Source organism: Chiloscyllium plagiosum, chromosome 22 (genome assembly GCF_004010195.1).
Source record: "Chiloscyllium plagiosum isolate BGI_BamShark_2017 chromosome 22, ASM401019v2, whole genome shotgun sequence".
Lineage (NCBI taxonomy): Eukaryota > Metazoa > Chordata > Chondrichthyes > Orectolobiformes > Hemiscylliidae > Chiloscyllium > Chiloscyllium plagiosum.
This window is the reverse complement of record NC_057731.1, coordinates 57,713,033-57,726,583: the sequence shown is the minus strand read 5'-3', so window position 1 is coordinate 57,726,583 and position 13,551 is coordinate 57,713,033. Positions and strand designations below refer to the sequence as shown.

At 43.1% G+C, this 13,551-nt stretch overlaps 1 protein-coding gene across 2 annotated transcripts in view; it reads left to right on the top strand.

The window, feature by feature from the left end:
• Nucleotides 1–13,551, top strand: part of mxi1 (max interactor 1, dimerization protein) — a 97,647-nt gene that overhangs the window by 75,265 nt on the left and 8,831 nt on the right. For both annotated transcript variants that reach the window (XM_043713105.1, XM_043713106.1), the window contains exon 4: nt 13,305–13,419. In XM_043713105.1, coding sequence (XP_043569040.1) covers nt 13,305–13,419 — 115 coding nt within the window. The remainder of the gene's footprint in view (nt 1–13,304; nt 13,420–13,551) is intronic.

The window sequence follows — 13,551 nt, the reverse complement described above, 5'->3', positions numbered from 1 at the left end:
GACGGATATAAGTGTGGGGGCGGGGTTAGGCATGCAGTCGGAGATCGGCGAAGGGGCGGGGTTAGGCGTGGTGACGGATATAGGCGTGGGGGCGGGGTTAGGCATGCAGTCGGCAGAAGTGAGATGAATTAAAGGTGAAATTTTTCATTTGAGGGAACATGTTCAGCCAGGCAGAGGGAAGTGGTGGTGGATGGGGATTGTCCAGGCCTCTGGTTGAGGAAGAAGCTGAGAGCTTGCACACTGTCCTGGTGAGGGATGGAGGTATGGAGGGATTGGACATCCATGGTGAACAAGAGGTGATTAGGGCCAGGGAACTGGAAGTTGTCAATATGGTGGAGGGCATGAGAGGAATTACAGATGTAAGTAGGCAAGGTCCAGGCGAGTGGAGAGAGGATTGAGTTGAGGTAGGAGGAAATGGGCTCCGTGGGCAGGAACAGGCTGATCTAATGGGCCCACTGGGACAGTCAGGTTTGTGGATTTTGGGAAGAAAGTAGAAGCGGACTGTCCAGGGTTGGGGGACTACAGGGTTGGAGGCATTGGGGAGGGAGGAAGATCTCTGGAGATAATGAGGTTGGTGGTAATCCTGGCAGCTCTGAAGAGTTATTTAGACTCAATGTTAGCTTGCTCACTCTCCATGGAAGCTGTCTGGACTGCTGCAATCTTCAGCATTTCTTGTTTTCGGGCCATAGGTCGGTGAAAATGGGTTGGCTGTGCCAAAAGCAACCGATGTGATGACAGGGCCTGGGAGTATGATCGGATAAAGGACATGGAAGAAGGTATTTCAGGCAGTAGTAAAATAATTGAACTCAATATTATGCCCTGAACTCTACAGAGTCCACAAGTGGAAAACGAGTTGCTGTTCTTCCATCTTGTGCTGAGTCTCGTGGGAGGTCTGAGACAACAGTGTTGGGTTGGGATGTGGTGTGTTGAAGTGGGAGGCAACTGGAAGCGATTTCCATCAGTTCTTGGTTAGGTATTTTTGATTTTTACTGTTTTTATTCCTCTTTGGATGTTAAACGTTGCCTGGAAAAAAAATGAGTTGTGAACACAATTCCAATCATCACTAATCCTGGTCTTATGACCTTAAGATATCCTTATTCAAGCTCTGACCATCTTCCTATGACAATTGTTTACTTCCCAGATGATCTCAGATTGCTCCTATTTCCAAAGGTTTACTAAGGAAGTTGAATCTCTTGTCAAGAGAAAGAAGAAGGCTGATGTTAGGATGAGACATGAAAGCTCAGTTAGGGTGCTTGAGAGTTACAAGTTAGCCAAGAAAGGCCTAAAGAGAGAACTAAGAAGAGCCTGGAGGGGACATGAGAAGTCATTGGCAGATAGGATCAAGGAAAACCCTAAAGCTTTCTCTCGGTATTTCAGGAATGAAAGAATGACTAGAGTAAAATTAGGGCCAATCAAGCACAGTAGTGGGAAGTTGTGTGTGGAGTCCGAGGAGATAGAAGTGCTAAACGAATGTTTTTCGTTGGTATTAACACTGGAAAAAAAAATGTTGTCAAGGATAATACTGAGATACAGGCTACTAGGGATTGAGGTTCACAAAGAGGCAGTGAAGAAAGCTAATAGCATGCTGGCCTTCATAACAAGAGGAATTGAGTATAGAAGCAAAGAGGTTCTTCTGCAGCTGTACAGGGCCCTGTTGAGACTGCACCTGGAATATTGTGTGCAGTTTTGGTCTCCAAATTTGAGGAAAGACATTCTGGCTATTAAGGGAGTGCAGCGTAGGTTCACGAGTTCAATTCCCGGAATGGCGGGACTATCTTACGTTGAAAGATTGGAGCGACTGGGCTTATATACCCTTGAGTTTAGAAGGCTGAGAGGGGATCTGATTGAGACGTATAAGATTATTAAAGGATTGGACACTCTGGAGGCAGGAAGCATGTTTCCGCTGATGGGTGAGTCCCGAACCAGAGGACACAGTTTAAAAATAAGGGGTAGGTCATTTAGAACAGAGTTGAGGAGAAACTTCTTCACCCAGAGAGTGGTGAGTGTATGGAATGCTCTGCCCCAGAAGGCTGTGGAGGCCAAGTCTCTGGATACTTTCAAGAAAGAGTTGGATAGAGCTCTTAAGGATAGTGGAATCAAAAGTTATGGGGATAAGGCAGGAACCTCTGATTGAGGATGATCAGATATGATCATAATGAATGGTGGTGCTGGCTCGAAGGGCAGAATGGTCTACTCCTGCACCTATTGTCTATTGAGGAGGTGTTACCAATTTAGATTAGATTAGATTCCCCACAGTGTGGAAACAGGCCCTTCGGCCCAACCAGTCCACAACGACCCTCCAAAGAGTAACCCACCCAGACCCATTTCCCTCTGACTGATGCACCTAGCATTATGGGCAATTTAGCATGGTCAATTCACCCAACCTGCACATCTTTGGACTGTGGGAGGAAACCGGAGCTCCCGGAGAGCATGTGGGGAGAATATGCAAACTCCACACAGACAGTCGCCCAAGGCTGGAATTGAACCTGGGACCCTGATGCTGTGAGGCAACAGTGCTAACCACTGAGCCACCATGCCACCAATTCTGGGTGGTGTGAAAGTAGATGAATCCCCTGGGCCAGATGGGATTTATCCTAGGATTCTTTGGGAAGCCAGGGAGGAGATTGCAGAGTCTTTGACTTTGATGTTTATGGCGTCATTGTCTACCGGAATAGTGCCAAAAAACTGGAAGATAGCAAATGTTGTCCCCTTGTTCAAGAAGGGGAATAGACACTACCCTAGTAATTATAGACCAGTGACCTTTACTTCGGTTGTGGGTAAAGTGCTGGAGAAAGTTATAAGAGATAGGATTTATAATCATCTTGAAAGGAATAAGTTCATTAGGGATAGTCAACATGGTTTTGTGAAGGGTAGGTCATGCCTCACAAACCTTAATCAGTTCTTTGCAATAGTGACCAAACAGGTAGATGAGGGTAAGACAATTGATGTGGCGTATATGGATTTCAGTGAGGCATTTGATAAGGTTTCCCAATGTAGGCTATTACACAAAATACAGAGGCAAGGGATTGAGGATGATTTAGTAGTTTGGATCAGAAATTGGCTAGCTGAAAAAAGACAGAGGGTGGTGGTTGATGGGAAATATTCATCATGGAGCTCAGTTACGAGTGGAGTACTGCAAGGATCTGTTTTGGGGCCACTGCTGTTTGTCATTTTTATAATTGACCTAGATGAGGGCATAGAAGGATGGGTTAGTGTCATCCACAAATTTACTAAGATCGGTGGAGTTGTGGATAGTGCCGAAGGATGTTACAGGGGGACATAGATAACCTGCAGAGCTAGGAGGAGAGGTGGCAAATGGAGTTTAACGTGGAAAAGTGTGAGGTGTTTCACTTTGGAAGAAGCAACAGGAATAAAGAGTACCGGGCTCATGGTAAGATTCTTGGCAATGTCGATGAGCAGAGAGATATTGGTGTTCATGTGCATAATCCCTGAAAGTTTCCATCCAGGTTGATAGGGTTGTTAAGAAGGCATACGGTGTGTTAGGTTTTATTGATTGAGGGATTGAGTTTCAGAGCTATGAGGTCATGTTGCAGCTGTACAAAACTCTGGTGCGGCCGCACTTGGAGTGTTACGTACAGTTCTGGTCACCGCGTTATAGGAAGGATGTGGAAGCTTTGGAAAGGGTTCAAAAGCGATTTACTAAGATGTTGCTTGGTATGGAGGGATGGTCTTATGAGGAAAGGCTGAGGGACTTGAGGCTGTTTTCATTAGAGAAAAGAAGGTTGAGAGGTGACTTAATTGAGACATATAAGATAATCAGAGGGTCAGTTCGGGTGAACAGTGAGAGCCTTTTTCCTCTGGTCGTGATGGCTAGCACGAGGTAACATAGCTTGAAATTAAGGAGTGATAGATATAGGACAGATGTCAGAGGTGGTTTCTTTACTGAGAATACGGGGGTGTGGAATGCGCTGCCTGCAACAGTAGTAGATTCGCCAATTTTAACTGGTCACTGGATAAACATATGGATGAAAATGGAATAGTGTAGGATAGATTGGTTCAGAATTCAGATTGGTTCCACAGATCAGTGCAACATCAAGGGCCAAAGGGCCTGTCCTGTGCTGTAATATTCTATGTTCTAGAACCTCAATCTGTCCCCACCCACACAGCTCCTCCCCAACAATGTCCTCAATCTCACTCCTGGCTGCAGGGGGCTACTGTGGAGTGAGCAGTTTGATTGCTTAACTATGTGACTGCCTCTCACTGCATTTCTTCAGTTTTGTAATGTTCACCTGCACCCCCTTTCCACAGATTAGTCATCCTCCATGAAGGTGGATTCAAAGACTCATTAGCTGACTGAGTATGATTACTTGCTGTTTGGAGAGGCTAGAACATGTAAATGGAGTCTAATATCTTTCTTTGTTAGTCATTTGCCAATACATATCTTACAGATATCTTAGTCCAAATTTTCAGACTCCCCAATTTGATTTTACAGTAGGTCAGGTTAAGTGGAAAATTGAACAGGAATATGCTGCATTGTTTTCCATCTGTTTACCACCTCTTTTTCAAGATGACATGCAAGTCAGTGGGATATATCCTCAGCTGAACGTTATGGCATTGGTGCCATTTAATTACTGTCTATAAAAGCCTCCTGAAAGGTTCAAGTGTTCACCATGATGAAAATGGAAGAGGTCCTGAAAACCATTTGACTACCAGGCCTGTCAAAATACTGAAGAATACTACTTTACACAAGCAATAGGACGTTTATTCATTGTCATCAGCATGGAGGCTGGTGACAATTTCCTTGCTGCAACAGTCCTACAAAGTTTTGTGCTACAGTGTTTTTTACCTTTGTTTTAATGAGACTCTTCAGTGGAGGGACACCAGTTTAATGTGTAGGTAATCATGGGATCAAAAGTGGAACTGGGGTCAAGGGTGCATCTCTGTGGTTGCCAAAGTTCCACGGAGATGTACCCAAATTAGACCAAGTCAAAAATCCCAAATATTATTATTTAATTCTGGTTTATCTCTGAACTGCAATATCCTAATATCCCTAACCTGATACTGCAATTGCCTCCCTAGCTGATCAATGATCTCTCCATCTTGAGGCTAACCATTTCATTTTCCTGGCCTATGATCCTTCCTCACTCACTAAACATGCATTTGTGGGCGACCGTGTTGAACGGAATTCCATTACTGGTGCTGCTCATGTCACACTCTTGTATACTTTCAGGAATTAAAGTCATAGCCTTGCTGGATAGTGAAGGTAGAAGAGGTTATAAGATGCGATGGAATATAATTTTCTTGCTACTGATGGCTCGGAACTCCATATAGTGACCCAGTTTTGAGCTGTTAGATTTATTCTGAATCAATTCATTTAGCTTGGTGATCAGGGTGTACAAAACAACAGAGAGCATCCTAGTGGTATAGGCTCTTGGTCTCCAAAAGAACTGTGCAGTGGTAATTCTGTAATGCATAGACGTATTGACAGCGGGTAGGTTGGTGAGAATGAGATGTTTTTTTTTCCATTTTAGGTCCAGACAGTCCTCCACTACACCACCTCAATTCCCTGTTCCACTGCTCTAAAACTATCCACCCCCAAACACAATAAAGACAGAGTCCCACTTGTCCTCACCTACCACCCCACCAGTCTCTGTATCCAACATATCATCCTTAAACACTTCCACTAACCCCAATTAGACCCCACCACCAAGAACATCTTCCCTTCCCCACCCTTCTCTGCCTTCCGCAAGGACTGTTACTTTCGACAGTCCTTGGTTTGCACTTCACCCCCCCACCAACCTCCCCCGAACTACCAGGTACCTTCCCCGCAACTGGAAAAGATACAAAACCTACTGGTATATCATTCCCCTCACCTCCATCCAGGGCCCCATATAGTCCTTCCACGTGAGACAGAGGTTCACCTGCCTCTCTTCCAACCTAGTTTACTGCATCAGATGCTCCCGATGTGGTCTTCTCTACATCAGGGAGACCGAACATAAGCTTAGGGAACGGTTCACAGAGCATCTCAGCCAGGCCCACAGGGGCCAACCAGACCTACGAGTCACTGCCCATTTTAATTCCCCCTCCCACTCCCTTTCTGACATGACCATCCTTGGCCTTCTCCTTTGCCATAACGAACCAAACCATAAATTGGAGGAACAGCTCATCTTCTGCCTGGGCAGCCTACACCCCGGACGACTCAACATTTGAATTCTCCAATTTCAAGTAACCTTCCTTCCCATTCCACGACTCCGTTCCCAGCCCCTCACCAGATTCATTCCTCCCATTGGCCAACCAGGTTGTACCCTCTACCTGTTTTCACCTATCCCCACTTCATTACCCTGCCCCCACCACCCCCTTTATCTGCAGCTCCCCTTTCAATCTTCTCCCAGTCCTGAAGAAGGGTAACACTCGAAATGTCGACCTCTCCACCTCGTGATGCTGCCTGCCTTGCTGTGTTCTTTCAACCTCCAGCTTGTCTACTGCAGGTTTAGTATGTCAAATATCTCCTTCAGAATTTAGATAACTTAATCAGTAGTAGCACTGCTGAACCACTCTTGATGGAAATCAATGTTGACATCCAGACCACATCCTTTACTTATGCTACCTTCATTGCTTTGTCAAAATGTTGTCCAACATGAAGGAAACAGAGGAAGGACATTAGGTGGTAATCGACAGGTGGTTTACTTATCCATGCTTGATTTGATGTCATGAGACTTTATTGAGCATGGAGTCAGTGTGGACTCCCACAGCCACCTCTCTTGACTGTATACCACTGTGCTGGTAGGTGCATCCTGGCTGACAGCAGGATAGGACTTGCCCAGAGATGATGAGGATACACAAGCATCATGTGCATACTGAAGCTCACAGTGACTGAGGTTGGTGTGATTACAGCTTTGGATTGATGGCATAAATTAAACAGTTATCTATCTGTTCAGTAGATTATTCCATGTCTGTGAGTGATTTCCTGGTAATGAAATGGAGTAATGCAGTGAGGGAAATGGAGAAGAAGGTTTGTGCAAAAACAGAGACCTGTTTTCCTGGGCAGCAGTGGATCGCTCCATTATGATTTAAAGGCCTGGACAATCAACAGGAATCAGCTCAAAGCTCTGGAGCTGGACCATCATCAATGTCTTTGGCCAGTATCTTCAAGGCCAGTGACAAGAAAGTGATTCAATAGCAACAACCTCTCCCAAGGCAAATGTCTGGCCCACCACCAAAGCTCTTATTGCTCAAAACCAGCTCTGCTAGACAGGAGATATCATTAAGATACTCAATGCAACTGCTGAATTCATGCTATCGTGACTGTTGATTCACAGCAGGGCAGCATAAATGCTTTGGAGATGATCGCAAGTATCCCTTAAGAAATTAAACATTTCCTCCAACTCATGAGCAATGAGACCAGATGAACCAGAATGTTGATGATTTCTTGGAAAGTTGCCAAACACATCAAGAGACTTCAGGAGCATATTGGCAAAGTTGAAAATCAGAGAGATCACCTTGAAACCATTCAGCACAGAGCCTACAAACTCTGCATTCAATTTGCCATCCATCTCAGAACTTATCAAACTGGAGTATCCTTGATCCTGAGGAACTGTTGTATGATTATGACTGCAAAAAAAGTGCAAAAGGAAAGGCTAATATATTTGCAGCAAGCCTCAGCCGCAAGTGCCAAGTGGATGATACATCTCAGCAGCTTCCAGTGGTCCTCCGTGTCACAGATACCAGTCTTCAGTGAATTTGTTTCATTCCATATGATGGTAAGAAACAGTTGGAGGCTGGATATTGCAAAGGCTATGGGCCCTGACAACATTCTGGCAATTGCATTAAAGACTTGTGTTCCAGAACTTGATGCTCACCTAGCCAAGCTCTTCCAGCACTGGCATCTACCCAACAATGTGAAAATGGCCCAGGTATGTCCTGTACACACAAAGCAGGAAAAACCCAAACTGGCCAATTGCCACCTATCAGACTACTGTCAATAATCAGTAAAGTGATTGAAGGTATCATCAACAGTGCTATCAAGGCACCTGGTCAGCAAATAACCTGTTCAGTTTGGGCTCCATCAAGGCCACTTAGCTGTTGACTTCATTACAGCCTTGCTTCAAGCATGGACAAAGGAACTGAATTCCAGAGGGGAGGGGAGAGTGACAGCCCTTAACATCATGGGCACATTCGATCAAGTGTGGTATCAAGAAGGCTTAGCAAAGCTGTATTCAGTGGGTATCAGAGGCAAACTCTCCACTGATTGGAGTCTTTCCTCGCATATAGGATGATGGTTGTGGTTATTGGAGGTCTGTCAACTCAGCTCCAGGATATCTCTGCAGGAGATCCTCAGGGTATTGTCCTGGCCCAGTCATCTTCAGCTGCTTTATCAATGATCTTCCATCATAAGGCTTGCTGATGATTGCACAATCAATGTTTAGCATTGTTCATGACTCCCCAGAGACTGAAGCAGTCCATGTTCAAATGCAACAAGATCTAGATAATATCCAGGCTTGGGCTGACAAATGGCACAAGTAGCATTTGGCAATGACCATTTCCCGTAAGAAACCATTTAACCAACATCCCTTGACATTCAGTATGTTACCATCATTGAATCCCCCACTATCTATATCCTTGGGATGACCTTTGACCAGGAACTCAACTGGATTTGCCACATTTATGGGCGGCACAGTCGCTCAATGTGGTTAGCCTCTCAGTGCCAGGGACCCATGTTCGATTCCCACCTCGGGCAATTGTCTGTGTGGAGTTTGCACATTCTCTCCGTGTCTGCATGGGTTTCTTTCGGGTGCTCCAGTTTCCTCCCACAATCCAAAGATGTGCAAGTCAGGTGAATTGGCTGTGCTAAATTGCCCATAGTATTATGTGCATTATTCAGGGGTAAATATGTGGTAGGGGAACGGGTTTGGGTGGGTTACTCTTTGGAGGGTTGGTGTGGACTTGTTTGGCCAAATGGCCTGTTTTCATACTGTAGAGAATCTAATCTAATAAACACAGTGCCTACAAGAGCATATTTCAGGCTAGTAATATTTCAGCATGTAAGTCATCTCCTGACTCCCCAAAGTCTGTCCACCACCTACAAGGCACAAGTCAGGAGCGTGATGGAATAGTCCCCACTTGGCTGGATGGGTGCAGCTTCAATAACAGTAAAAAAGCTCGACACCAACCCAAACAGAGTAGCCTGTCTGATTGGCACCACATCCACAAGCATCCACTCCTCCACTACCAGCACTCGGGCAGTACTGTGTAATATTTACAAAATGCTGTGCAGAAATTCCCCAAAGATCCTTAAGCAGCACTTTCCAAACCGGATGACCAATTCCATCCAGAAGGACAAGAGCAGTAGATGTATGGGAACACCTGTGCCCACAAGTTCCCTTCCAAGCCACTCACCATCCTGACTTGTAAATATATTGTCATTCCTTCATTGTTTTGGGGTCAAAATCCTGGAATTCCTACTCTTAAGATGGCTTGCAGCAAAATCTGAAAGCTCTCCCACAAACTAGCCAAGCCACAGCCTGAAAGTCATACACCACCGATCATGCCTTACAACCTACAGCATGTAGACTGCAGCTGTTCAGTAAGGCAGCTCACAACCATCTTCTCAATGGCAACAAGGGACGGGCAATCGATGCTGGCCAGCCAGTGATGCCAATTTGTTCCCCGTGCTATAGGTTAACCTACAATGCCGTTGGGGAATGAATTTCAGGAATTGATCCAAAAACAGTGAAGGAACGGCAATATATTTCCAAGAACGTTTTTAAAAATCTAGGAATGGCGATGAGCAAGTTTGAGATATTGGTTGTAAGGCATGATTGCTGGTGTATGACTTTCAGCCTGTGGCTTGTCGAGTCTGTGGAAGAGCTGTTCTGATTTTGCTACAAGCCCCAAGCATTAATTAGGATCCCCTAGGTCATTTGGCTGGGCAAATCCTTGTCTAACGCAATGCTATGTGGTTTCTTGGGTTTTATACAAATTGTTTGTTAATTCTAACAGTTGTTACAACTGAATGGCCAACTAGGTCACCTTAGAAGATAGTCTAAAAATCTGCCACATTGCTAAGTCTGAAGTCACACAGAGATGAGGGAAAGGACAGCACATATTGCTCCCTAAAGGACATTAGTGAATCATATAGGTTTTGATGATAACCTCTTACTTTTATAGACACCGTAACCGAGATAAGCTTTTGATTGCAGATTTATTAATTTACAGAATTTTTATTCCCCAGCTGCCTGTTTTGGGATTTGAACTTGTTACTAGATCAATAGTCCAGGGTAACTACTCCAATAATTAACTACAGTGTTATTGCACTCCAGCATACATTGATGCACAACATAAGTCAAATCATTCAAATATGGGCACTCTGGTTTCGTTTTTCCTCCTGCTGTTGATGTTATGGTGGTTTTGGACAAGTGAATGTGGAAACTTGCCAGGGTGTACTCCACTGTACCCCTACATCTGTCAGCCAGCTAAATATCCATATCTAAAGTACATTCTGGCTTCAAAATTTCAATAAAAGAAACAGTAAAATCAAGGCTATCAGTCAATGGCAGTTGTTATTAGGAAGAACAATTTTTATGCTAATTATTATCATTAGTTTTGAGACTAAGTCCACAAATTACTAATTAATTGAATGTACAGTGTGGTAATAGACCCTTCGGTCCAACCAGTCCATGTAGAACATAATCCCAAATTAATCTAGTTCCATCTGCCTGCTCCTGGCCCTATCTTTCCTATTCATGTACTTGTCCAAATGTCTTAAACATCCATCATTTCTTCAGGAACTTCATTCCACACATGAATCACTCTCTGTGTAAAAATTTGCCCCTCATGTCTTTTTTAAAATCCCTCTCCTCTCACCTTTAAAAATAGCGCTCTAGTTTTAAAATCCCCCAAACTAGGGAAAAGACAACTACCATTCATTCTAATAAAACATTGAGAGGTATAGATAATGTGTATAAGGTCGCCTCCCACCCTCCTATGCTCCAGTGAAAAAATATCCAGCCTTTCTTTATAACTCAAATCTTCCATACCCAGCAAAATCCTGGTAAATCTCTCCTGAACTCTCCCCAGCTTAAAAATATCCTTCCAATAACTGGGTGCTCTGAACTGGACACAGTAATCCAGAAGAGGCCTCACCAATGTCCTGGAAAACCTCAACATGACTTCTCAACTCCTGTACTCAAAGGACTGAGCAATAAAGGCAAGCGTGCCAAACACTTTTTTGACCAGCCTGTCTATATGAGAGACAAACTTCAAAGAAGTTCAAAACTTCAAAGCACCCCACACTACCAAGGCCCTAACATTAATTGTATAAGCCCCTACCCTTGTTTGTTGTACCAAAATGCAATACCTCGCATTTAGCCAGATTGAACTCAATCTGCCATTTTTCAGCCTTTGATCTGTTTGATAAAAACCTCTTTGTAAATCTCTTAAAGAGTCTTCTTCACTGTCTACTATGCCACCAATTTTGGTGGCATATCCGCACTTACTAACCATGCCTTCTATATTCTCATCAAAATCAATTATATAAATGACAAACAAAAGAGCACCCAGAACTGATCCCTGCAGAACACCACTGGTCACAGACCTCCAATTCAAAAATCAACCATCCACTACCAGTCTCTGTCTCCTACCATCAAGCCAATTATGTATCTATTTGGCAAGCTCACCCTGAATCCCATGTTGACCTAACTTTACAAATTGAGTTTATGATGACACCTATTTCAATAAATCTGTTAAAATAGGTTGTTTAACTTTCATTCAAGGCACAGTGTACCTACTTCTATAATTAAATCACATTATTGTTAGGAAACATTGGCAGTTTTATGTCTATTCAGTGGGAATGAATCAAGCTTCATAGTCTACATTTAGGGTTACTAGATGATGATCCCTGCTTAGTGAGAAACTGTATATATTTCTGCCCCTGTAAGGATTTTCCCTACTACCATCAAGGACTGAGTCTGCCATTCAGCAAAGACTGAGTTTCATTTTGGAATCTTTCGAGTCTCCGGTAGCATAAGTATTACATCTAAGTACATTGAGTGGTTTCTGGCATCTCACAATAAACTGAACAGTGACCAATCAATGTAAATAGAACACATATCCTAATAGTTTGATTTATCAATTGAGAAATATTTTAAAAAGTAGACAAAATTGAACCAAGTATTTTGGATTTAAAATCAATTTACATGTTTGAAATTACCTTTCAGAAATCTGTAGGAAAATGTTTGGGAATAGGATTCATATAGTACTTTGACAGAGTGAAGCTCAATTTGAAGAAACAAAAAAAATTAAAGATCCTAAGATGTAGGAGAAGAATTAGGCCACTTGGCTCATCAAATCTGCTCTACCATTTGATGTTTTTCTCAACTGCATTCTCCTACCTTCTCGCTGTAATCCTTGATCCCCTTACTAATCAAGAACCGATCTCTTTCTGTCTTAAATACATGAAATGACTTGGCCTCCACAGCCTTTTGCAGCAATGAGTTCCACAGGTTCACCAACCACTGGCTGAAGAAATTCCTCATCTTTTTCAGGGGAGGGGACAATGAGGCTGAGGATGGCCTATCTGCCCTCTCACAAATTGATGCCCTTTACTAGCAAATTTTTGAAGGTTTATTTCTTGCCTAACCACAATTTTGGGGCGAATGCAGGAATTTAGGGATGAGGTGAAGCCTAGCAGATCACCCTTCTTGGTCCTCAATTGAGAAACTGAGGGTGGAAATTCCATCAGTGACTTCCTTTCCAGACTTCCTCCTGCATCCCTTAGATGTTTCCTCCCACCTTTGCCTCATTGTAACCTCACCTCCCCTTTTTGCGACAAGCCATTCTCGCAACAACTTGGCCCTGTGGGCTCAAGCTCAAGATGGTGGAACTTCAGATATTCGCAGTGGTGGCCAATGTTTTTGGGCATCTCTTCTGGACCCAAGAAGACTAACTTCCCAATGTGAAATTGTAAGAAAGCCTAATTCCTAATGGCGTTCTTTGCACCTTTCCAACTTGGAGCCTGAAAAGTAATCTGCAGTTTATTTCAGGAATTACAATATTTGTAACTATAATAAATATTAATTTGCAGGTTATTCATTATGTTTCACTAAGTTCAAAATGAAATATTTGATGTGGACTTATTTTGTACAAAGAAACTTCCACAAAGAAACAAAGCTGCTGATATATCAACAAAGAAAATATTGACATTTTGTTTTATTAGGTGGACAATTAATATTAGATATCTGAAGTAAAATATTATCTAGGTTATTTTATATTTAATGACAGTGAATATTTCCTGTCAGCATTTTATTAGTTGAGTATTTAACAAGATGATGTATTTCTGTTATCAGGCGAGCACATCTTCGTCTCTGTTTAGAGCGATTGAAGGAACTTATACCACTGGGATCAGAGTGTACCAGGCACACTACTCTTGGTTTACTCAACAAAGCCAAAGCACACATTAAGGTAAAGCAAGACTGTATAACTGCATTTTTCTATGTCAAGTGCTAACAAATTCTTAACATCTTTCAATCTCTTTTGTAATTATAATGGTCATTTGTATCATGCTATGAATAAGTTATTATGAAATGTTACTCC